Source organism: Aedes albopictus, chromosome 2 (assembly GCF_035046485.1).
Source record: "Aedes albopictus strain Foshan chromosome 2, AalbF5, whole genome shotgun sequence".
In the NCBI taxonomy this organism is placed as follows: Eukaryota; Metazoa; Arthropoda; class Insecta; order Diptera; family Culicidae; genus Aedes; species Aedes albopictus.
In genome coordinates this window covers 228,452,853-228,478,063 of record NC_085137.1, presented here as the reverse complement: position 1 = coordinate 228,478,063, position 25,211 = coordinate 228,452,853, and the positions used below count along the sequence as shown (strand labels likewise).

At 40.1% G+C, this 25,211-nt stretch overlaps 2 protein-coding genes across 2 annotated transcripts; one reads left to right on the top strand and one right to left on the bottom strand.

Annotated features, from left to right (window-relative positions):
• The first annotated feature begins 575 nt into the window (after nucleotides 1-575).
• Nucleotides 576-20,581, top strand: LOC109432878 (vacuolar protein sorting-associated protein 54-like). The gene is made up of 3 exons (XM_062851249.1): nucleotides 576-992; nucleotides 16,712-17,360; nucleotides 18,181-20,581. The coding sequence occupies exons 1-3, from the start codon at nucleotides 781-783 to the stop codon at nucleotides 20,197-20,199; spliced, it is 2,880 nt and encodes a 959-aa protein (XP_062707233.1). The 5' UTR covers nucleotides 576-780; the 3' UTR covers nucleotides 20,200-20,581.
• Nucleotides 20,582-23,370: 2,789 nt separating this feature from the next.
• LOC115257191 (cytoplasmic dynein 2 light intermediate chain 1-like) lies at nucleotides 23,371-24,676 on the bottom strand. Its single transcript, XM_029856617.2, has 2 exons — nucleotides 24,438-24,676; nucleotides 23,371-24,369 (listed from the first exon to the last, which is right to left on the bottom strand). Exons 1-2 carry the CDS (start codon nucleotides 24,594-24,596, stop codon nucleotides 23,485-23,487), a joined length of 1,044 nt encoding a protein of 347 aa, XP_029712477.1. The 5' UTR covers nucleotides 24,597-24,676; the 3' UTR covers nucleotides 23,371-23,484.
• Between the last annotated feature and the right edge of the window lie 535 nt (nucleotides 24,677-25,211).

Below are 25,211 nucleotides of genomic sequence, written 5' to 3'. Positions count from 1 at the left end.
GGAGGAATTCCAAAAGCATTCCCTAGATGAATTCCTCTTGGAATTTCTGGAGGATTTTTTGGAGGAATACCTGGAGTAATCCCTGGAAGATTCCTTGAGGGCATTCTCAAGGAATTTCTGGCGGAATTCGTGGAGGATCTATGTGGATTGCAACAAGAATTCCGATAGAAATTTTTAATCTAAGAATTCCGAGCAAATTTATGGAATTTTCTTGTATTCTATAGCATATAGCTTATTGTCCAAGATTAAAATGTTTTAACAAAGATATTTATATTTTTATAAGAATTATTGATAATTTTCTCGATTTTTTATTCCATTTTTGATGACAAGCTTATTGAATTTCATCAGGGTCGAGAGTCGAGATAATGACTTCATATTAAAGTTTTTGCATTGCCTTGAAATCATCACCATTTTAAACAACCGTTTTCCAGAACCCCAGGTAGGTTGTGAGTTGGGATCAGTACCCTATTTGACCAAACGTCTATCTAGTTCTAGTTGAACCAAAGGCCAAACCCTTCTGCTGTTGAATTAGGTCAACAATTGCTTTGACGTTTCGAAACGAAAACGTCAGTTCGCTCAGTTTTCTTTTTGCTCACCCACCAGTCGTGTCGTCGTCAGGTGCATCTTGCTGGAAACATCGTACGAGTTTTGCACGGAACATTTTGGACTTATTTTTCGGTGCGTTGTGCGTGAGAATCTAATCGATTTTATCGGGGAAAACTTCCGCCCTGTGTGCCGTTTCCTGCGAGTGAGCTGAAATTCACCATCCATCATGTGGCAATGGCCAAATTCAGCGGAGCATTCGATCTGAAAGAGCCACCACCATGGCAAAACTGCTGCTACTGTAGTGGTTCTCCTGCCAGTTCTACGTCGACGTCTTCGTCCGCTTCCACCACCGTCGCGACGTCGCCAAATCCCCGTCAGCAGCAGCAGCTCCAGATACAACAGAGTCAGCAGTTGCTTTCTTTCAAATCGCCAGCCGATTTCGTGAGGTATGTTATGTTCGAACACTATTTGAACAGTTTTAATTGATGTAAATTGCTTTCGCCTCCCAGTCAATGATAGCCGCGAGAAAAGCGGTGTATATCGCTGTTTTCCGGTTGAGCATAATACTGGTGAGATAAATGGGTTGGCTTGGATGTATTTTCGATGGTGCTGGTCTGAAAGATGAGCTGATACTATTTGTTATCAATTGTTAGATTTTTTAAAGAAAATATGTGATATTCTTTACCATATGCTTTCCCAAAATAACAATGGTAGGGTCTATAATGAACCTAATTCAAATCCACTTTTACATAAGAACTTATAGCAAGGATACTATATTTTCATTACAAGACTGAAGTTAAACTAACAGAGTCAAACTAATTTGTCCTGTAACGCTTGTTTGAGCTCGTGGCAAAACTTTAAAAGAATATGTATAATAGGTTGGGCATCGGAACCGTTTTCTCAGATCAAAGCTTTTTTGGTTCTGTTTCGGGTCCTGAGTATCTGTGCAGAATTTGAGCACGATCGGTTGCGTCTATAGGAGAAATTCGGTAATTTGTGACAGCCTTCCCAAAATTTAATTTACCTGATGATCGGTACTCGTTTCGATTACCGAACGGATTAGCGAACATTCAGCTGTTGAGAATTCGGTAAAAAATTACCGAATACTGTAAAAAAATCTTTGCGCATTACAATTGAAATTTGTATGGGATTTTGTATGGGAAAACATACTTTTTTGCATTTTTGTCAAAAGTTAAAAAAGTTTACTGAAACTTTTTGACCGATACTGTAAAATGATAGTCTAGAATGTTCTGAAAAACTTTGTTGAAGACCGCAAAGCGATCCGATGCTTGTGAAAATAGTTATAACCTGAGACGTTATAACCAACGAACCGCATGCATGTGTTTATGTTTCAACCCTTTATAAGGCAGTGACAACTATATTGCCACCTTATACACATATTTTTTTCTGTTCGTTTAGAATTTTTTTTCAACTTCTGTTTTAACTGATGGACACATTAGGCCTTTGTGAGCACTCATGATTTTTTGAGCCATAACAATAATGAATGGGCTTTTTTAGAACAAAATGTCTCCAAAAACTGGCATTTTTGAGTGCATAAAGGTTTATAAGCTCGAACTTCTGTTGTGGTGAGCGAATTGAAAATCGAATTATGGGGAATGAAAGGCCTATGTTCGTTTTACTTGTGGACACAATTTCAACTTAATTGCTTCATTACTTTTAGAATATCAGCCTTTTGAAAAAATGTACTATAATAAATGGGCATGTACTAAAATTGCCATATCGTCCTAAATAATTAACCTTTCGAGTTCAAATCCACACAAGTAACTCATGAATATTAGGGAAATAACCTGTCAAAAAATCAGCATGATTGATAAACGCATCACAAAATAACAACATTTTAAACTTTGTTGACAAAAAGTTGAAATTTAGGCCATACTAAATCGACCATTGAATTTTTTGAAAATAAAAACGTTTTTGTTCATTACACCACATGTACTTTATATTCAAATGTAGAACGAGTGGATTCCGTGCCTGGTTCTCTCGGCCTTATAAAGGGTTAACATGTAAAGGAATAACAAAAGCAACAAAATCATGCTGTTTCGCCAAGCAATGCCAACGCTATAACTTTTTTCATAAGCATCAGATCAGTTCGCAGTCTTCGACAAAGTTTTTCAGGACACCCTGTTTTCACTCTCTCGGTTACATGGTTTTAGAAAAATTCGAGATTGTTCTGAGAGAAATGCAAAAAAGTATGTTTTCCCATGTAAAATCCCATACAAACTTCAAACGCGATGCGCAAAACGTAGACATAACCGATCGTGCCCAAATTTTGCACACTTATTTGGGTCCTGAAATGGGATCAAAAAAGCTTTGATCTGATGGGATACCATTGAATTTTTCATTTTTCCATATAAACAATTCTATAACCCACTCTAATGTATAAACGTTCTTCGAAGTACACACCTTACCGGGGTAATATTGATTGTTTTTTTCCCAGCGGTTCTCGTGTAGGTACAAGTAAAATTACATGTTTTATATTTTTGAAACAAGTGGTACTGATCTTCTTTAAAACTTTTGTTGAGGTGTATTTCATTTATTTAGTACTTTATTGACAATTTATCTGACATAATAATATTACCCTAAGAGGTGTGATAGGAGTGATCGACAAAACCACTCATGTTCCGTGATAATTCAATCCAATAGTCAATGGGTTCCTCAACGGCCGGATACGTGCTTTGGGTGGCGGATTTGATCCGTTAACGCCCAATATGCACAATCCAAATCTTCGAATAAATTTGTCATCATAGAGTCAAGCTCCTATAAAACAAAACATATGTTTGGACAACACTGTCGCCTTCGCCGTTATCTACCGGAGCTGAGACCATTGTAGCTATACGAATGCAACTGTTCATTGTTCTAACAGTTCTCAGTTCAGTTATAAACACAACGTAGACTAATTTGTATCACAAGACATGTACCTAAATAAAATGTGAAGTGTTAATATGTGCCTCATTCGTCTTATGAAATGTCGCCCCTAAAGAACCTGCTAGTCCAGCTACTAGCACGAACAACATGATTTTACGAAATCATTGGAAGTCTAAGGTGCAGTTCTAACAACATTATACAACGAAGGTTTTTAACCTCTGATGATTTTCTCAAGTTCTATTTCAGCACCACTTTTATACTATCGCTACATTTTGATCCGTATAAATACAAATTAACTTCAAACGAGTGATAACCACTCAAAAATAAAATAGGACTTTCAGATTACTCTACCGTTTACTACTGAAATCTCGTGGGTCCGTCCGGTTAGCGGCGCCAGTCGTCTTGGTGTTAGTTTGATTCTTGCTCTAGACGGTGACTACGTGACTACTTTTCGTCAAACGGAAAAATGGTTGCGAAAATGCTCTAATGGACCACTGCGTGTTTCGTGTGTTGTCCGTTATCTTATGTTTGTGACAGCAGTCTGTAAAACCTCTGGTGGAAGACAGTGATGTTTCCTAAACATCTACCTAGTTAGGAAAAAATCTACGTTGCTTTTCAGTAAAAACATGCTGAGAGTGTGGTGTGTGGGTTCAATTTCCGCTCAGTAAAGAATCTTTTCGTATGGAAGAATCCATAAATGACGTTGCACCTTTTTTATAATTTTTTGACATTCTTCTGCCCTTTATAGCATATTTTCCAATACTTAATGGTTTGTTACACTGCCAAAGAACCAAGCAAAGAACCCACATGCACCGCCTCTTCCGACACATATGGAGTTATCCTCGTAGGAATCCCGAAAAAATCGACAATGATTTTTCATATGGGCCTATCTGACTTGATCGATTTCTCTTCATCGATTCTCTCTTTCGCTAATACCGTGATCAAAACAAACTAAAAACCCTAGTAACATTTTCAGAACAGATTGGATTTATTTTAGTTTTATTAAATATTTGTAACGGTCATCGACAATGCCATTGGTTGAGGTTTCATTGAACTCTAGAAGCGTTCTATGGAGCTATATTGAAAATGTTACAAAGCAAGTCAACGCACGCAACGTACGTCGTTTCCCGGAAAGCCATTTCCCGGAATGTACCATTTCCCGGAAAACCATTTCCCGGAATGTACCATTTCCCGGAAACCCATTTCCCGGAATGACCATTTCCCGGAAAACATATTCAATATCAAAAAACAACATTTCTATTACTCTCATTATTTTGTAAAGATTCCTTTGTATAAAAATAATAAAATTATATACTACTCTCAATTTGTATTAGTTTTTTATAACGAGTATTATGAATAATTGAAAGCTCTAAATTACGGTATGCCTCCATAGCTAATCGGAGGGACAAGAACATTGCCATTGTCTCTTTTCCAGCTTTTTGATCTTACGAATATCAAAGACTCCTTGTTGGTAGCCTAAGAATTCGTCAAAAGTATTGCGTTCCTCTTCTTTGAAAACTAAAGTTTGTTTCAAATAACTATTATAGCAATACAACTTTAAAGAACAGCCTATGTATGAAAGAAGGGAAAATATTCGATGAAATAGTTAGCAGTTTGATCCCGATAAACACGAAAGAACGGCATATGCGTAAAAGAAGGGAATACATCATATGGAAATATTGCTAGTTTAATGCCCACAACTATTCTAACAGAGTAACTAGAAAGAACAGCCTATGTTTAAAAGAAGGCGCAATATTTAATGAAAACATGGACAGGTTAATGCCGACAACTATTTTGGAAGATAACTCGGAAGAACAGCCCAAATGTAAAAGAAGGGAAAATATCGATTGTATAACATTTCGCCGAAAACCATTTCGCGGAATTCCTTTTTGCGGTGTAATATTTCGCAGATTGACATTTGGTGGAATGTACAGTTTTGCGGAAAATCGTTAATATGATACAAAAATTTAACTGATCGAGAGACCACATCATGATGAGATCTAAGTTTCAAAACTCAAAACAGCAAATGAAATATGGAATGTTTCATATCAACAATTAAATTTTTGTAAGGGTATACTTCGAAAGAACAGCTTATGTATGAAAGAAGGAAAATTCTTCGATAATATTAATTCAGCAGTTGTTATTCTAAAATCAGCATAACGCATAATATTTATCAAAGAACAGCCTTTGTTGAGAAGAAGGGCTGATAACTTATATGTATCTGATTAATTGCATATCTGTAAAAAAACAGCGTGTGTTTGATAGGTAGGAAATCCTCTGATACAAAAATGAGATTTGTTTTGATTTCTGTTATAACAGTACAAGCTAGTTGGAACATCAAAAAGAAGAGAAAGCCGATTAAGTTATCCCTAAGAAGTGTTACTTGACTTAAGGGTTACGCGGTCACTTGGTTTACAAAAAGCAACATTTTAACATACCATGACCGGTCCTAATTCTGCGCAGTCCCTAATTCGGCGCACTTTCTCGAATATACCACAAAATCAGGGACGCTAGTTCAATATTAGCTTCAAATATATTTTTTGAATATTGTTTCAATAGTAATGAAAAAGTTTGTGAAGAAAAATTTTTCAAATCAACGACCAATATTTTGTAAAAAAATAAAATGATGTTGCAAGTGCTGGAAATTGCCTGAAATCTGTGTCCGTTAGCGAAGCTGCTAAAAAGTTGCCTCATGAGCTGAAGCATTTTGCGACATAAATAATGAAGAGAATGTCTACTTTTCCATGAGCATCCTGTACAGCTGTCTTCGAGGAATCAGAATCGGCAAAAAACAATTGAGTTTTCTTCTTCTTTTCTTAATTTTCTTGTTCTTCTTAGGTGCGCAGAATTAGGAACCGGTATTAAATAGTGGTCCTAATTCTGCGCAGACATTTCAACACTAAGTTTTTAACATATAATTAATAAACAAACATCATATAAATGCCAACATAGTTATAACTAGGATATTCTATGTTTCTAGCAATCCAATGAATGTAATTACGTCTCAACAAGTTAGTTTATAAACTTCGAAGACTAATTTACGATTCTTCTATTTTTGATCTGATAGTTCGACCGGACTAACCACTTGTTTTAAACATTTGCTTTCAACCTCGGGGGAAATTTTATGTATTCATGCAAGCATTCGTCAAATGCGATCTTTGATGTTAGTTTACATGGAATTTTCTTAAACAGTGGAAACGCTGGAGTTAGACAAAAAAGAAGTCTCAGTTTGCAAACAAAGATTGTGCCACCTTGTCATGACGGAAAAGTTTATATTACCTTTAGAAATTAAAGTAAATTTTACTAATATGTGCATATGCGGATAACTAAAAAGCTTTACGTTGTAGTATTCTATAATGCTAATGCTACAAAATCCTTTTGTGTATTATGATTGAAATTCCCTTTGCTTAGTGCTCAAAGTAGGTAGTATCAATGTTGGGGACATGCAAAGTCCCAATATGGTCGTAATGTCGTATAAAAGTTGAAAATGAAGAATTCAATTGAATTTCATCTATGAATCATGTTCTCATTACAATAAGTTATCTTTTCAGAGTTTTTCCCATGTGCGCAGAATTAGGAACATTAGTGCGCAGAATAAGGAACATTCCAAAAAAGGGTGCGCAGAATTAGGAACAAAGACACACTGTAGTGTAGAATTTTCATTATTTTACATATAAATTGATTGTTTTGTATGCGAATTATTTTTTTCCCTTATTTACAAAGCTAATAACTATGTGCAGTCAAAAATTCAGCCAAATCGGTTTGATTTGGATTTTGTTACAGCTGATTGAAATTGAAAAAGTCTTAGGTGCGCAGAATATGGGCCCTCCACGGTATATTGCTTTCAGTCAATAAGGGCGGACGTGTAGAAGCTGAGAAGTAGGATCAGAGCGAAAATGATGATGCTGGGAGATTAGGCTCAATTGACATGATGCGATTAATCACTGGGCTGAATAGATGTAAGACCAATTGGATTGAAAGATCTGCCTATTTTTAAAAGAAAGAAAAATCTCATGAGAAGGAGTTAGTTGCTGGTTTACTAAATAATACTGTAGCACTGCAACATATAAGTTAACAACTTATTCTTTAAAGAAGGAAAATTTTTAAATGTAGATATCAGTTTGGTCACCAGCAAATGTTATTTGAAAGCAGACCACATTTAAAAAGAAGGACAAACATCCGACGGAGTTAGCAGTAGACCACCAATAAACAACATAACTGTCCAACTCGAAAAAAACTCGATTTAGAGAAGGATACATTTCTGAAGGTAAAGTCAGCAGCCTGGGCACCAAAAAACACATTAATAGTGTTACTCTAAAGAACATCCCATTCTTAATAGAAGGAAACATGTTCATTTTATCAGCAGACCAAACTGCCAAAATTTTCAACAGTGTAACTTGAAAGAACAGCCTATTATCAAAAGAAGGTGAAATCTTCTATAGAGTGCCGGATTTCATCGCCGCAAACTTAACAACACATATACAGTCTTTGACGAAGAAGACAAATGATGGAACATTTAGCAATTCGGTATTTTGCTGGAAAGAACAGCCTTATTTGAAAGAAGGAAGAATCTCTGATGGAGTTACCAATATAAGCGCTTAAAAGTACAATCTATGTGACAACGAATGCTTATTGATTATTACGCCTAATGCCCATTCGTCCTGATGACGTTTGGCCTAATGGCCTTTGGCCTTACGTTCGAAATTCTTGAGAACAGATTACGAATCAAACAAGGCAAATTTTTATTCAGGAAGGTATTAGATTTACAATCAATTAGTATAATCGGAGAGCTAAGTTTAAGCAGAGTTAAAGTTAAGCAGAGAAAATAATTTGTCATTCTTTTATTGTCAAATGTTTGGCTGACCAAGCCATGCGAACATTACACTGTTGATTCTTCTATCGTTTGTAAAATATTAAATTCCGCGAAAAAGTATTCCGCGAAAAAGTATTCCGCAAAAAAGTATTCCGCGAAATGGTATTCCGCGAAAAGTCATTCTACGAAATGATATTCGATGAAATTGTTCATTCCGGTAAATGTTACACCGCGAATGTAATTCCGCAAAATGGTGTTCGGCGAAATGATATGCACCCAAAACAGCCTATGAAATTATTTGCAGTTGGCTTCCAAGCTTAATGTCAACAACTATTTTAGCAATTTAACTAGAAGGAACAGCCTATGCTTGTAAGAAGGTAAAATATGTGATGAAAACTTGGCAGTTTGATTTCGTCGGTGGTTTGATGCCGACAGCTATTTTAACAAAAAACTCAAATAAATAGACTTTGAAATAAGGAGAAATTTACTATTTGTGAGAATTACAATAATTGTAAAAATTACGGTCCCTTACGCATTCTGCAGTAAATGATTTTGTGTCCTTTTTATCGATTACTGTTCTTTGAATATCAATACTGTCAAACATTATACAATTATAATTCACTGCCATTATTTACAGAACACGGAGAAACTCAAGTACCTAAATTTGAGTTTTTTAAACTTACTTTTGAGTTCTTTTTTGTCTCCTCTCTCATCCACTCTCTTTGTTGTTGTCAGAGAGCGAAGAGCGAACCAACCTAACCTTGACAGTTCGGTGCGGGAAGCCAAAATTGAGTAAACAGCATTTAACTCAAATTTGTGTATTTTGAACTAACATTTGGGTGAAAAAAAACTTAGCCGGTAGGTACTTTGCCGCACGGGATCAAATGTAAAAAACCCAACTCAAATATGGGTTCCCGCACGCAACCCCGAAGTTGGGTGAAATAAACTCATATTTGGGTACTTTGTTTTCTCCGTGAAAAGAAACGGAAAATTAATCTTAAATTTTTTTTCCGGGAAATGGTGCATTCCGGGAAATGGATTTCCGGGAAATGGTCCATTCCGGGAAATGGATTTCCGGAAAACGTCTTTCCGGGAAACGGTTTTCCGGGAAATGGTTTTCCGGGAAATGGTTTTCCGGGAAATGGGGGACAACCCAACGAACCGCATGCATGTGTTTATGTTTCAACCCTTTATAAGGCAGTGGCAACTATATTGCCACCTTATACCTACACATATTTTTGCCTTTCTCGTACACTAAGTGTACTGGAAAGGCTATATGTTCACTTCAAAAATGACTTTTTGATAGGAGGCCCGGAGATTCGAGTCATATATACCAATCAACTCAGCTCGACGAATTGAGGTGATGTCTGTGTGTGTGTGTATGTGTACAAACGAACTCACGTCACTTTTCGGCAGTAAATCTCAACCGATTTTAATGACCGACGGTTCATTCGACGCGGAATCTGGTCCCATTGTTTGCTATTGAAAATGGTTCGGATCGGTCCAGCCGTTCCGGAATTATGGCCATTTAGGCGTTCCGGATCGGTACCCCAGGAAGGGGCTAGCTATGAAAATGCAACAAACCCACGCATGCGACACATCAAACCACGGCATTTTCGATAATATGATGAACGGTAAGCAAGAAAATAGTCTCAGACTATATCTGAACCGGTAATGTTCCGGAACCGGTTCCAAAGGTCCCACCAGAAGTGGCCAAATATAAAAATGAACCAAACCCATACATGCGACTCATCAAATCGCAGCTTTTTCAATAACCTGATGAATGGTTAACAGGAAAATAATCTCAGATCATTCCTGAACCGGTTCCGGGCGTCCCGCCGAAAGTGGATAAATATAAAAATGATACAAACCCATGCAAGCGACACGTCAAATCGCGCCCTTTTGCGATAACCTGATGAACGGTTAGCAAGGAAATGGTCTCAGATCACATAAGAAACTACTGGTGTTCCAAAACCGGTTCCGGAGGTCCCACCGGAAGCGGCCAAATATAACAGTGAAGCAAACCCAGGCATGCGACACATCAAGTCGCGGCTTTTTCAATAACTTGATGAATGATAAGCAAGAAAATAGTTTCAGACAACCTAAGATTCTACCGGTAGTGTTCCGGAACCGGTTCCGTATGTCCCGCCAGATGTGGCCAAATATAAAAGTGAACCGAACCCATGCATGCGACACTTCAAATCGCGGCTCCTTAGGCGATCTGATGAATGGTTAGTAAAAAATAGTTTTAGACCATATTTGAGACAACCGGTGGTTTTCCGGAACCGGTTCCGGGTTCCCTCCGGAAGTGGCCAAATATTATTTTTTTTGTCTTTATTGACGAGATTTTTAACTGGAAGCTAGTTCATCTCGGGACCCTTCCCTTCCCTTCCCTTCCCTTCCCTTCCCTTCCCGAAGGAAGAACCTACGTTTTGTTAATATGTCGGGAGTGGGATTCGATCCCAGGCCCTTGGCATGATAGTCTTGTGTTCTAACCCTCAAACCAGGCCCGCTCCACCGCCAAATATTTCAGTGAACCAAATACATGCATGCGATACATCAAATCGCGGTTCCTTAGGTAACCTGATGAACGGTTAGCAAGAAAATAGTTTCAGACCATATTTGGGACAACCGATGGTGTTCCGAAACCAGTTCCGAGTGTTCCGCTGGAAGTGGCCAAATACAAAAGCAAACTAAACCCAAGCATGCGACACGTCAAATCGCGGATTTTCCAATAACCTGATGAACGGTAAGCAAGAAAATAGTCTCAGACCACATAAGAAACTACCGGTAGTATTCCAAAACTAGCGTTGGGTGCTTCGTCGGAATTCAAAAGTGAGAAAAATCAAAGCAAGCGATAGATATCTTGACAAAACTAAGACGATCTCATCCAATCACACAATTTCAGATTCCTGAGGTGTAATAATGCAGAAGGATGGGTCAACGTTGTATGGGAAAGTTAAAATTTAATCGTAATAACTCCGAACAAACTTTTTCAATTCTCTTTCGCGTCTAAAATGACTGCGTAAAATTTTTGTGCGACTTGTTGCTCCCTCACGCACTGTAATGTGGTTGAAAATTGAATGGGATTCAGTATGAAAAAAATCAGTTACTTGCATGTTTTTGCCAAATTTTACATGCATCTTGTAGCCAATGATAATAAAATATAGCGTGTGTAGAAGTGTGTAGAAAATACTTTGTCGAAAATCGTTAAGGTATCTGTGTTTGCGAAAAAGTTGTATCGTCTTGGTGTTGATCGGCCTCCAGTGATAGTGAAGGAGGTCAAGCTGTCAACTGAGAGGTCTGATATTTTTCAGCTTTGTCTATACCGCAGATCTATACGTTGAACATAACGTTGGAATATGTGCCATAAGTTTAAAGTCAATTCAATGATGGCTCTGATAAAATTCTAAGTAAAGTATTCTCATGATTCAGGAACATTTCAGTTCACGTCAACGGAAACATCATGAGTACATATTCGACGAGAAAGGCACTATCACCACTAGGTGGATCAATCCGGGTTTTTTTACATTAAGCTCCAATAAACTTTTGCAGCACCACATATGAAAAACTTTTATTTCATTCTGAAAAACTATGTAGTCATCGTCATTATTGATCTCCAAGAATAGCTTCATATCATCAGCGTATAAAAGAATCCTCAATTTATTTAAAACAAAAGAAATGTCATTAACATATAAAATAAAAAGAAGAGGACCTAAATGTGACCCTTGGGGTACTCCCGAAGTAACCTGAATTGGATTAGATTATTGCTCTTTGAATTTTACTATTTGCTGACGATCAGTTAAATATGACTTAATCCAGGTAAGGAGACTTATTTCAATCCCCATTTTTTCAAGCTTGTGATTCAACATAGGAATGTCAAGTTTATCGAAGGCTTTACTAAAGTCAGTGTAGAGTGCCTCAATATGATTACCGTTATCCGTTATCCATTACATTCAATGAGTAATTTAAAAATTCGAAAAGGTTGGTAGTAGTTGAACGACCTTTAAAAAAGCCGTGTTGAGCGTTTGTTATCCGATTTTTTATTTGGCCAAACATAGTTTTATTAATGATTGACTCGAAAAATTTTGGAATACATGAAATAATTGCAATGCCACGATAGTTGCGGACATCAGCTTTTTTGCCTGACTTATAAATTGGTATTAGGAAGGATTTTTTCCATTCCCTAGGAAAAACACCAGAATCGAGTGACATATTAAATAACCAAAATAAAGGAGTTGTGAGCTCGATTGCTAAATTTTTCATAAATACTGGTGGAATTCCATCTGGTGCTGGCCCTTTATTGCCGTCTAAATTCTTAAGACCTAGCAAAATGTCTTGAACATTAATATGGCTAACACCAACATCTCTCGAAAATTCAGGAAAATGTGAAAAATACGCGAAATCACGATCATTGTCTGAGAAATTCGAATACGTTTCTTGGAAAAAAGTTGCAAAAAGATTGCAAATTTCTTCAGAATTATTTCCTTCTTTTTCAGCTAATGTCATTTTTGATGGAAAGCTACATGATTTTAGTTTAGTCTTGACGTAATTGAAGAAGTTCTTAGGACATGATTTGATTTAATTTTCTGTTTTTAGATTGTACTCAGTAAAGGCTGTAGAAATAGCAACATTAAGTTGATCACATATATTCAAATATTTCAACAAATTGGCATGATTTTCATTAATTCTGTAAGTTTTATGTGCTTTTTGCTGACGATTTTTAAGATTAATGATTTGCCTATTAAACCAAATGGGATTCTTCGAATCGAAACTTCTACGCTTCCTAATAACCGGGATTTCTTCCTGAATAATTTCCCGTAACAACTTATAAAAAACTTCAACAGCAGTTTCAATATTCTGTTGATTTTTCAAGACAGATTGCCAATTTGCCCTATTTAGTTTTTGTCTGATATTAGAATAATTTGCTCTGCTGTAATCGAAAACATTTTCGTAAACACTTTCATCGGGGAACTGATTTTTATGCAGAAACACAGAAAACTCGATTGCTGTATGAAAAACCTCGTTTTTCCACAAAGGCACTAAAGACTCATTTACGCAAAAGTCTTCATGAATGTTTGTCAATAAAAATCTAGATAACAATTTCGCCTGTTTTTAACATGATTGATTTGATTAAGACCTAGGCATGCAAACTTCTCAAAAATGAATTGTAATGTTTTATTCTCCCCTATGACTGGTAAAAGGATACTCTCATTTTCGAAATCTGGAATGAAATCGACACTGTTCTGATTAAAATCACCGTAAAGGTGTACTTTATATTCGGGAGGTAGTTTAGATAGGATTTCTTCCGCTGCATGGAAGAAGACTTCGTATGTAGATTTACAAGCTTGATCTGGGGGAAAGTAAACTGTTGCAAAAATATGAATATCACCATTAAAATTCGCTTTAACCCACACATGTTCGAATTTTCTGAATTTGGGTGATATAATGATTTCGGAATTAAATTTGGAGGAGATAGCAACGAGTACTCCTCCACCCGATTTTTTCTGTGTCAAGTTTAAATCACGATCACTACGGAAAACATTATAGTTACTACCAAAAATTTCTTCACTTTTAACGCTGTCATTCCAACTTGTTTTGGTTCCTAAAATAATCGAAAATGAGGAGCTTAAAATATGTTTATGAATTTCGCTCATTTTTGATGCGCTTTACATGCGATTAAAATTTTGACAATAAATTAGGGTTTCTGTAACTGAAGAAATTAATGGTAATATGCTATTCACGTTTGAACTTGACGGTGAATTGTCATAATTAAAACTAATTAGGGGCTGTCCATAAACCACGTGATCATTTTTTTGGGACTTCTCAAACCCCCCCCCCCCTCCCCCGTGGTCATTACACCATACAAAATTTTTTATTCGTCCATACAAAATGGTCATTGGCCGAAACCCCCCCCCCCCCCTCCTCATGACCACGTGGTTTATGGACAGCCCCGTACCTCTCTTTGCTGAAGAGAAGTGCTCAAGTCCAGTTCAGCTTCACCGAGTTCTAGTGTAGGATCGTTGCCAACCTTCGAAGGTTCCGTCAGTTCCATTGAAAACACGAATGGCTGCATGACTCCAAAGCAGTGATGTCCAAAGTCAAAGACGACAGCTCCCTTACGTCGTTGCTCAGAGTTTTGACCTCTTCGGATAAAATTGTTACCATCGATTTCACAGCCGTAGATATGTTTTGTTTTGATGACTCACGCTCCTTATCAAACAGTGCGGTAATATGATTCTTGACGGTGTTCACGTTGCCAGTGAAACAGCTGAAAACTCCTTGTCTAAACGATCTGGCCAACCGTTACGTAAGTACTCCATAATCCTTTGAAGAAATTCATCCTTTTCCGTTTCAGCAGCTACTTTCTTATAATCCAACGGAAATTCTCCGGAAAAATTGAGGCTTTTGACATAATCTCGATCCAACTCCTTAGGAACCTGCTGAGAAATTGGAAACCACGAACAAAAGTCCGTGTTCCCCATTCTTGCTGCGGTCTATAGATGATATCATAGTCGTATATTGAAAGGTCAATCACATAACGCTGCAGTCTAGTAACTGAAATGGAATTCCTTCCTTCTTTTCCGTAGATACCAATTAACGGTTTGTGATCGGTGTAAATGGTAAATTTCTTCCTGTACAAAAAATTGTGGAATTTTTTCACAGTGCTAACGACGGCCAGAGCCTCCAGATGCAGAATCGGATACTTTTTCTGAGCGTCATTGAGCGTAAATGATGTAAAAGAGATGGACCTTTCTTCTCCATTTACTAGATGAGCAATTACTCCTCCTAGCCCATACTTACATGCGTCAGTCACAACTATCACAGGTTTGTCAGTGTCAAAATATTCCAGCAAATTTGGTTTCAACAAAAACTGTTTGCACTGGTTGAAAACCAAGTCACACTCAGCAGTCCAGTCAAAACGCACGTGCTTTTTCAAAAGTCCATAAAGAACTCTAAGCCGAGAGGACAAATTTGGTATAAATTTTGAATAAAATGCAATTAATCCCAAAAATGCCTTGAGTTCTGAAATCGTTTCCACTTTTTCTGGACATAGAAGAAGACCATCGTTGGTCAAAACATGTCCAAGATAAGGCAAATTATCGACAAAAAACTTGCATTTTTTTCAAATTCACTGTAATGTTAACCCTAGCTAACCTTTCTAGGACCAGAAAAAGTTTTCTCCTGCAGTCGTCAAAATCCTTCCCAGCAATAAGAACGTCGTCCAGATCAAGGTTGCAACCATTCATTTGCAAAGATTTACATTCATTTGCTATTATCTCAGTTCAGAAGCATGCTATCGAAAAACAATGTATGGATGAATTTAACCTTGTAGTTTTATCTGAAAGTTTGCCGAATAACATTGGGGTCGCAAACGTATACCAAAGTCGTGAGCGAGCTGTGAAGGCAACTACCAGAGGGTTTGTCCTATTTACCGAACGCGTCTAGCTACTACACAAAGTAAGCACGATTTCCTGCCACATTGCGTCTATGAATTTCTCTGCTGGTGTTGTCGGCGGTCACCAGTGAGCGCAAGTACACGAATTCCTCAACCGCGCTCGATTTCAGCACCGTCGATAGAAATTCGGGGTGGCGGGCGCGGTGATTCCTCGCATTTTTTCGCATACGGTAGGATCAAAACGTGTTTGGTGTAAAGGTTCATCAGTTTTGAAGCTAGTGTTGAGATCTGATGATGCAATGAGTCTGAGCAATTTGAACAAAAATTACTGCTTTTTTCCAACAATAAATGACGCATAAACATATTGACCAGCAATTACTAACATCATTATAACTTTTCGACAAAACACTTTAATAGAATAGAAACTATATCTTTTGTTTGACAAGACAAATCGCAAAGCAGTAACACTACCTAAGTTTGAAATCTGCGACAAATAACTGATAAATTGACGAGAACCTAACGGGCTACATAGACCTTACTACAATTTTTCACACTTTCTACCGTAGCCTTCCGGGTCAGTCTTCTTGGATGCCACCCAATCCGTGCACGTATGGTAAACTGCTTCAGAAGGATTATGTTCTTTCCTATCCAAAGCCTAGTTTAGAGGTTTCAGCGCTATTCAGCGACCGGCTAGTAACCTTTTCATTTGTGGCTTCATTTCCCCAACAGGGGAGGAAAAAAACCTTTTCAAAAGATAACAATCGCTTTTAAATTTACAGAAAACTTTTGGGATTTCATCAACTTTTGGGATTTCCTATACTAACTGTACTGCCGCTATTCGCATAACAGTCCCATGTTTGCTGGGTTTCCTATTCACATGGGACTGTTGTGTGAATGGGGGCAGTGTAGGCATTGGAGAAAGTGGAACTGAATGTTTGCCACTTTCAGTAGTATAGGAATGCGTAATGTCCTAGGTATCTAAGAAATTTTGTGCGTAGGGCATGTCCTACTAGATCCAATGTACTCCTCGCGCCACTGGCTGATCCTATTTCCATTATATTTTTCAGGCATCTTCGTCAGCACCACTGCACCGTGGAAGGAGGGTCCTACGTTTGCCGATATGGTTACAACGAAGTCTGCGCATCGCTTCCCCTGGATGGCGTCAGCGATAGGGATTACGAAATGCACGTCAACCGTTGCCACGTGAACCAGCAGCAAAAAGAGTCCCAGATCAAGTGGTCGGTATTCTCGGCGGCCCAGAATCTGCCGGCCGTACTAAACGATCCCAGTCGAAGCAAGCAGACGCACTTCTTTACCAAAAAATGGGGAGATGCCTTCGTGGAACACCAATCGATCGGAACTTCGCCTCAACTGCCCGATATAAAGTGGGACCATTTTGATTTCTATCTGAAGCGGATCGGTAAACGGTATCGGGTTCACAACCGAATTGCGAAAACCGCCCTACCGAGTAGCAGTTCTAGTCAAGGCCAGCAGCCGGTCGTGAGCGATCGCCTTCCGAATGGGGCCACCGCCAATCTGAAAGACATTCCCGAGGTGTTCCTGAAGCACAACCTGGAACTGCACAGTCCGGCCTCGTTTGCGGCGGTATTTCCCGACATTGGGAACGATGGCGAACAGGCGAAACAGTCGAGCCGCTTGCTGCAGGAGAAGCTTAGTCACTATTTGGATATCGTGGAGGTGCTGATAGCGAAGCAGGTCAGTTGCTTTTTAATTCTATGCTTTTACCTATACGTACGGTGTTATCAGTTGGGCTCACTCGCAACAACGGCGAAGCTTCAACCTACGAACGGGGGATTTAATGGAACGTTAATTAACGTGGCAATATTCTTTTTGTTCTGAGGTGTAAATTAAAAGCTCAATCGTATGGAATCCAATAGCACGATTCCGCTTAATTCACACCCCGTGAGTGGCACCGTGCTGTATGAGTACCCAATGTATTTATGTATATTAAATCTAAACGGTAAAAGCAGGATACCTATAGATAGGATGTGCAATCGGTGTAGTCTGGTGCATGGCAGTATCGTATTCGATACATTTTTTTATACCTATATTTATTTTAATTAATTATTTGTGAATTTTAGCCTGGGTTAAAATCGCTCACGGAGCCGAATTCATTTTTTGTATACAATTACATACAACTTATTGCTTTCCTAAGTATGTTAGTACTGAGAGAAGGTCTTTATATATTACATGCGAGGGAAATCATAAATGGACCGCATATAGATAAGATCGCGGGTCCCCAACACATCTGTCACAAGAACAAAGAGTTGTCTACCACGGGCCTCAAGGGTATTCAATAGTAGTGCTCCGGAGGCGTCATTATTCGGGCATTGCCAAACTACGTGGTCAATACCATCATAACCGGAACCGCACTTGTACAAACATTGCTCAGTGCGAGGTTAATTCTGTGTTATACCTATTTGTTTTGCTGAAGAAATCAACATTTTGCGACTAGTTGCTAAACAACTATTACTATCGAAACGGCACGTTAAACATCCGTGTTTTCCCATTACAGGTCGCTGAAAAATCATCGGCATTCTTCCACGCAATGACCTCCCAGGACGCCATCATGGAACAGATGCGCGAAGCTACCGCTCTTGTATCACGACTCCGTTCCCGACTGAAACTGATCGACGATACCATCATCCGCGAGTCGCTGCAAATCATCAGCCTGGAGCGGGTCCGTTCCAACAATAACATCGTCCTGGAACGGCTGAAGCTGATGTCTACGGTGCACCAGACTCAGCCCATGATTCAGCTTCTATTGAGCACTCAGGATTACGTCGCGGCGCTGGATTTGATCAGCACGACCCAGGAAATTCTGAGTGCGGAACTTGTGGGCGTTCATTGCTTCCGGCATTTGCCTTCGCAGCTAACCGAGATGGAACGGCTGATCGACAAGATGCTGACGACGGATTTCGAGCGGTATTCGACGTCGGATTTGAATCGGCCGTTTGCCGGGGAGAATAGGCTGGTCGAGAAAGTGTTGGATGAGGATAAGTTGATTTGTATTATATCGGGTTTGTTGCGGAAGCGGAATTTGGATTTCATTGATACTTACAAGCAGGAAGCGATTACAACGGTTCGGGCAATTGTGAAACAGATGGTGATCGAGGTAATCGCTTCGGGGGATGCGGAAGTTTGTTTGACTGGTGCGGGAGAGGAAGCGCAGAGTCTGTCGCTGTCGGAGTGGATTGTACTATTGGAAACGGCGACGGTCACATTGATGAGGTTGCTGAGGCGAGTTCGATCGGTTCATGATGTGATGCAGCAGACTGCCGATGCAAGCGCCGGGAAGATTACGGATGATGTGAGTTTTATAGATACAGAAGCATTCCTTTCCGCTGAAGACTATGAAATAGTCAAAACGAAGCTAGCTAATTTGTTGCAAAGTGTTTGCAATTATTGTCATGAACGTTGCGCCAATTTGGTATCAAACCAAAGTCTGGAGAAGAGCTCGGTCAGTGCCGATCAGATAGCAAAACTAACGGAAATCGTAGAACGGTTTAGCGATGGTTGTGAAGAAGTTTGTGGAATTCAGAGTGTCCCGTTGAAGTTGGCCTTGCGAGCTCAAGGAACGAGGTATGCTCAAAAGTTCCATTCTGAGCGGAAATCGAAAATGGCTTTGCTGCTCGATAGCGAACGCTGGAAACAAGCCGAGGTGCCTGCTGAGTTCCAAAAGATGGTGGAAAGCATTTCGAAAGGAGTTTTTCTATGGAACAAAAGCTCAGAAATGAACGGAGGAACTCCAGTTTCGTCGCCGCCTCCACAAGCTGTACTGATGGTGGACGGACAACCGTTCGCATTGGTTGGAGCTGCTCTGCTTCTAGTGCAAATTGTTAGTGAATACTGTCGTTGCGCTTCTCAATTGCCCGTAATCGCCACCCAGCTAGCTCGCAACGTGATCGATCTACTAAGAACCTTCAACTCTCGCTCTTGTCAGTTAGTGCTCGGTGCCGGTGCCTTACACGTGGCCGGTTTAAAAACCATCACCAGCGGTAATCTTGCCCTCGTATCTCGCGCTCTACAACTAGTCCTCTGGCTGCTGCCACACGTCAAACGTCATTTCCAATCCCTGGAACCAAATGGTACCTCAACCGGCTCAACGACCATCCTCACCGGTTACGATTCAATCGAGAAAGATTTCGCCTCCCACATCAAGGAAATAGAAAACAAAGTGTTGGCCATCGTTTGCGATCTCGTCACCAACCAGTTGTCCAACTGGGACGCACGGCCGCCGGTTCCTTCCCAACCATTCCGCAACATCAGCCGACAGTTTGTCAAACTGCACGAGGCAATTGCGCCGATCCTGCCGGAAAAACAGGTAGCTACCATCTACCGGGTGGTACACAAAAACTTCAAAGACAAACTTCGGGAGCAGCTGCTGCGAAACAACATCACCAACAATGGGGGACCCCAACACGGCACCGTCGTGTCCGAGTTGACGTTCTATATGGAAACCCTGCGGACCTTGAAGGCGATGCCGTTGGAGGAACTGCGCGACGAAACTTTGGACGATATTTGGTTAAAGTAGGATTTAAATTTCAGTGCAGACGGGGCTTGATCCTTTTGTGAGTGGAATTTGTGTCTCGGTCAGTTTGGATATGTTTCCTTTTTGTTAAAGTATTTTAAAGATTCCTTATTTTAGAAAGTCTAGCTATTTAGAATAGAGGTTCGCTTCTGATGGTGATCATTATTTTTAATGTGTAAGTGTTACCGTTGTGTCAGCGTTATTCTCGGGTATCTACAATTATTTGACTCTAAACATGTTATTTTGTTTATGATGATTTAAAAAATATTTGAGCTGTTTTTTTTGTGAAAGTTTTAAAATTTTCTATCACTATTTCCCAAAAAAAAATAAAAGGAAATACACAAATTATTCACTGCAAATTAAAGGATGCTGGGATACCCATAATAGAGTGTGGGGGGTCTGTGTCATTTGGCATAAAGTCATTTGGCATAAGGCCGTTTGGCATAAGGTCACTTGGCATAAAGCCATTTGGCATAACGGTCATTTGGCATAATGGACACTTGGCATAATAAAGAAGGGTGCATTTCGATTATGCCAAATGTCCATTATTCCAAATGACCGTTATGCCAAATGGCTTTATGCCAAGTGACCTTATGCCAAACGGCCTTATGCCAAATGACTTTATGCCAAATGTCCCGCTCCCGAGTGTGGGCATTAAATAAGAAACATTTTGAAAAAGCACGAGGAGAAAACCCAAACCATGGTTGAATTAAGATTGGATCGAGATACTTAACTTGCCTTTCTCAACTTTTTCCTGGCTGGATTAAGCTGATACAGACGTCTGAGAAATTCAAAACAATTCGTTCTCCATATTCCAACAATCGAATTTGGTTGTTTATTTCTAGATTTTATGTAGCTGTTTTGTTGCCCGATAAACAAAGGTAAATCTTTTTCATACGAGTCAATCTATTGCCATTAAAAGTTTTGTCAATTCATAACACACATATTTATTTGCTCTGCTTTAATTCTGTGTTTTTGTGCAAGTCCACGCGAGAGTGCATCTATGTCATGGAAGGTGTAAGATTTTGTCGAGAATATTACAACACGCATGTTGAATGGATAGCTTAGATAAACAATTGATAGGAAATCAGCGAATTTCAAATGAATATATAAATTGTATAAACTTGGAAAACGACACTTTTGTTTGGTATTCTAAACAATCCGAATACCTACCTGTGTGGTAGTAAATCTGCATTGTTATTCGACTAGTCCAGTGGTGCTCAAATTGCGTCCCCTAAATAGCCATGCATTTTTCGAATCATTTACGTTACAATAGCGTGAGTGCTTTGTTGGTTTTGAGCTGGTTAATGGCATCCTTAACTTCCTTTAGCGTGGGAGTTGGTTCATTTCCGTCCTCCGCTGCACTGGCGTCGTCGTTTCCTCCGTTGCCCTGGTCTCCCGTGCCGACGTTCTCCACGGCTTTCAGGTGCTGATCGAAGTGCTGCTTCCACCTTTCGATCACCTCACGTACGTCCGTCAAGAGACCTCCGTCTTTATCCCTGCATATTTCGGCTCGCGGCACGAAGCCGTTGCGGGATGCGTTCAGCTTCTGATAGAACTTCCGTGTTTCTTGGGAACGGCACAGCAGTTCCATTTCTTCACACTCCGCTTCTTCCAGGCGGCACTTTTTCTCCCGAAAGAGGCGGGTCTGCTGTTTCCGCTTCTGATTGTAACGTTCCACGTTCTGTCGGGACCCTTGCTGCAGCATTACTGCCCTCGCTGCGTTCTTCTCCTCCAAAACAGTTCTGCACTCTTCATCGAACCATTCGTTCAGTCGATTCCGTTCCACGTACCCGATGGTGCTCTCGGTTGCGTCGTTGATGGCTGCTTTCACTGTACTCCAGCAGTCCTTTAGAGGGGCCTCATCGTGCTCGCCCTCGTCTGGCCACGCGGCCTCGAGATTCTGCGCGTATGCTGAGGCGACATCCGGTTGTTTCAGTCCCTCTAGGTTGTACCGTGGCGGTCGCCGGCACCGTACATTGTTGATAACGGAGAGTTTTGGGCGCAGTTGACCATCACCAGATAGTGGTCGGAGTCGATGTTGGCGCACCCGATAGGTCCTAACGTCGATAATGTCGGAGAAGTGCCGCCCGTCAAGCAGAACGTGGTCGATTTGAGATTCTGTCTGCTGTGGTGATCTCCGGGTGTAACGATAAGAGAGGCTGTGTTGGAAAATGGTGCTACGTATGGCCAAATTTTTGGAGGTGGTGTAATCAACGAGTCGTAGGCCGGTTTCGTTCGTCTACTGGTGGGCGCTGAACTTACCAATCGTCAGTGTGAATTCCTCCTCCTGGCCTACCTGAGCGTTTAAATCTCCTATGATGATCTTGACGTCGCGGCTTGGGAAGCGATCGTACTCACGTTCGAGATGTGCATAAAAAGCGTCCTTGTCATCATCAGTACTTCCGGAGTGTGGGCTATGCACGTTTATTATGCTGAAATGGAAGAATCGACCCTTCATTCTTAACCTGCACATTCTTTCGTCGATCGGCCGCCAACCGATCACGCGCCTCTATGTACATATCACCCATCACGATGAAAGCTGTTCTCAGCTCGCGTGTGTTGCGGCAGTTCTGGTAGATGGTATGATTACCTCTAAACGTTCGCACCATGGATTCTGTCCAACACTCCTCCTGCAGCGCTACGATGCCGAACCCGCGGTCCTTCAGTATATCGGCGAGTATGCGGGTGCTCCCAATGAAGTTGAGAGATCGACAGTTCCACGTACCGAGTTTCCAACCGCAAGTCCTTTTTGTTCGCTGGGATAGTTGCCGTTGGTCTTGGTTCATATTATTCTGCCGCTGATTTTCCATTACAATGTTTTTTTACGGCTGGCTCGTAGGGCCTGACACCAACCCCCTACTTTCCGGAGGACCATAGTGCACAGTTGAGCTTAGAGTCCTTCCCTGGCACTCGAACGTTGATCAGCCGCCCCTAGCATGGGGATCAGACATTCTTATTTTCATCGAATTGAGGATCATTTTGGGAAAAGTGCTTTTTTAGTTCTGGAACACTTGCCATTCTCAATTGAGCCCTAATTGGTTAAAGGATAAAAAAATAAGAATACACCAATTGAATGATTATGATGCACACATATGAACGGGACAAGACACGTTGTGTCTTCTTGTTTTTTAAAGAATTAATGGGAGATTAAAATAACTATCTAAAATTGGTCCATGATTTTACCGTATAGAGTATAAAATTATCATATTGTTCGGAATGCATATTAAAAGATTAACCTATTTTAGGCACTGCTGTTTATTATACTTTTCTGACACATTTTCATTCCTACTGCACCGCTTCAAACTTCATCCGTATTTCCGTATCCTTGAGCAGTCGCATCAGTTCATCATCCTTCTGAGCTCTAAGTTCGTCAATAACGCGTTCCTTAAAGCCACCATCCTTCGCCGGATCGTCCGGAATAGCGACCTTTTCGGTTCCAACCTGAGGAATCTGCGCACTGTAGTTCATTCCTATGCGCTCCGAATTGGTGGGTGTCACACCAATCTTTTCCCACGAGTCTCCTCCGAAAGGAACCACCAAAGGGCCATTGTGATCCAGTGCCAATGCTTTGAATGGATTCGATGGACTACCAAACCCTAGATGGTTCATCGCATCTCTAATCATCTTAGATAGTGATGCATTCTTGGAAGTGTAGAATATCAGTGCAGCCCCTATTGCATGGGAGATCGACCTCAAACAGCGACACACGTGCTTCTTGATTTCCGAATCAACATTCTGAAATGCATCGTACTTTCCTCCCACGATTATAACCGGAAATGGAAGAATTTCAAGCGTGTTCAAATCCTCGTGATCTATTCCCACCTTCTGTTTCATACGCTCTTTCATTTCTATTACCTCCTTAGCGGAACAATTTTTACTGATTGCCTGCTTCAAACCATTCAGAATGCACTGCAAGTCGGTCCAAAGTCGATCCGGTTGGGACAAATCCAGGACAATCACGGCTGCAAACGTTGCCAGTCCATGAGATCGAACCGGCACTTCAATCAACTGATTGGAATTGACCAAGCTGCCGAGCTCCCAAACATTGCAAATATTTTTCTGAGCACCCTGTCCGGAAGCAGTACGCCGACCGAACGAGTATTCCAGTGCCAACGTGGGGCGCGTGATATCGTCTCGATCCAGGAATCGATTGATGAGAGTTGATTTACCCTGCAAATGTGGATTAGTTGAAATTGCAGAACACGTCTTGATTGATTTCATTCGGTTTGAACCCTTACCGCTCCCTTACTACCGAGGACAAAAATGGTACGTTCGCTAGGCCCCCCAGTCAGGCTGGATTCTTGCTTCATCTGCTCCGTTACCAGTTTCATGGCGATATCCTGGATTGTTTCGTTGGTGTCCGGTTCCATTGAATTTATTGAGTTTAGCTCGCTCATGTTTAAACAATGTTTACACTTCAGAACAATTTTTCAATTGGATTTATATAGAATTGTATGAATTGAACTTTGTAATCTTACAAATATGTAACACGTTTGGGCCAACAATAAAGCAACATGCTTTGTATGTGAAGCATGTCGCTATGGTTACTTTAGCGTCCTCGCCTCGTTCAGTTGCAATGACAATATAGGACCGTGAGTGAGTACCTTATGCCGTTTTTCTTTTTTAACCTGGGTTGGAACTGGATTGGCGGAAAATGTGTAAACAAACAACGTCAAACAAACTTTAGTACAAGCGAAACCGAAGTCGGGTTGGGGTTGAAACTGTGATCTGATCCAGTTCCAACCCAGGTTGGAACTGAATAATAAAGAAAAACGGCATTAGTTTCTCGCATCGCATCGTTACGTTATGACGTTGCACGCTAGTGCACAATGCAAAAAGATAGATAATATGTACTTAAATTAGAGATATAAAAATATCAATTTCTCAAATGAGAACAAAATGATTTGTGTATCGTAAACGGAGTAGCAAGAATACTACATCCAGTATTTTAATGTTAACCATCTCCTTCCTAAGACTTTGAACGAATATTTCTATGCAAAAAAGCGTTTCCG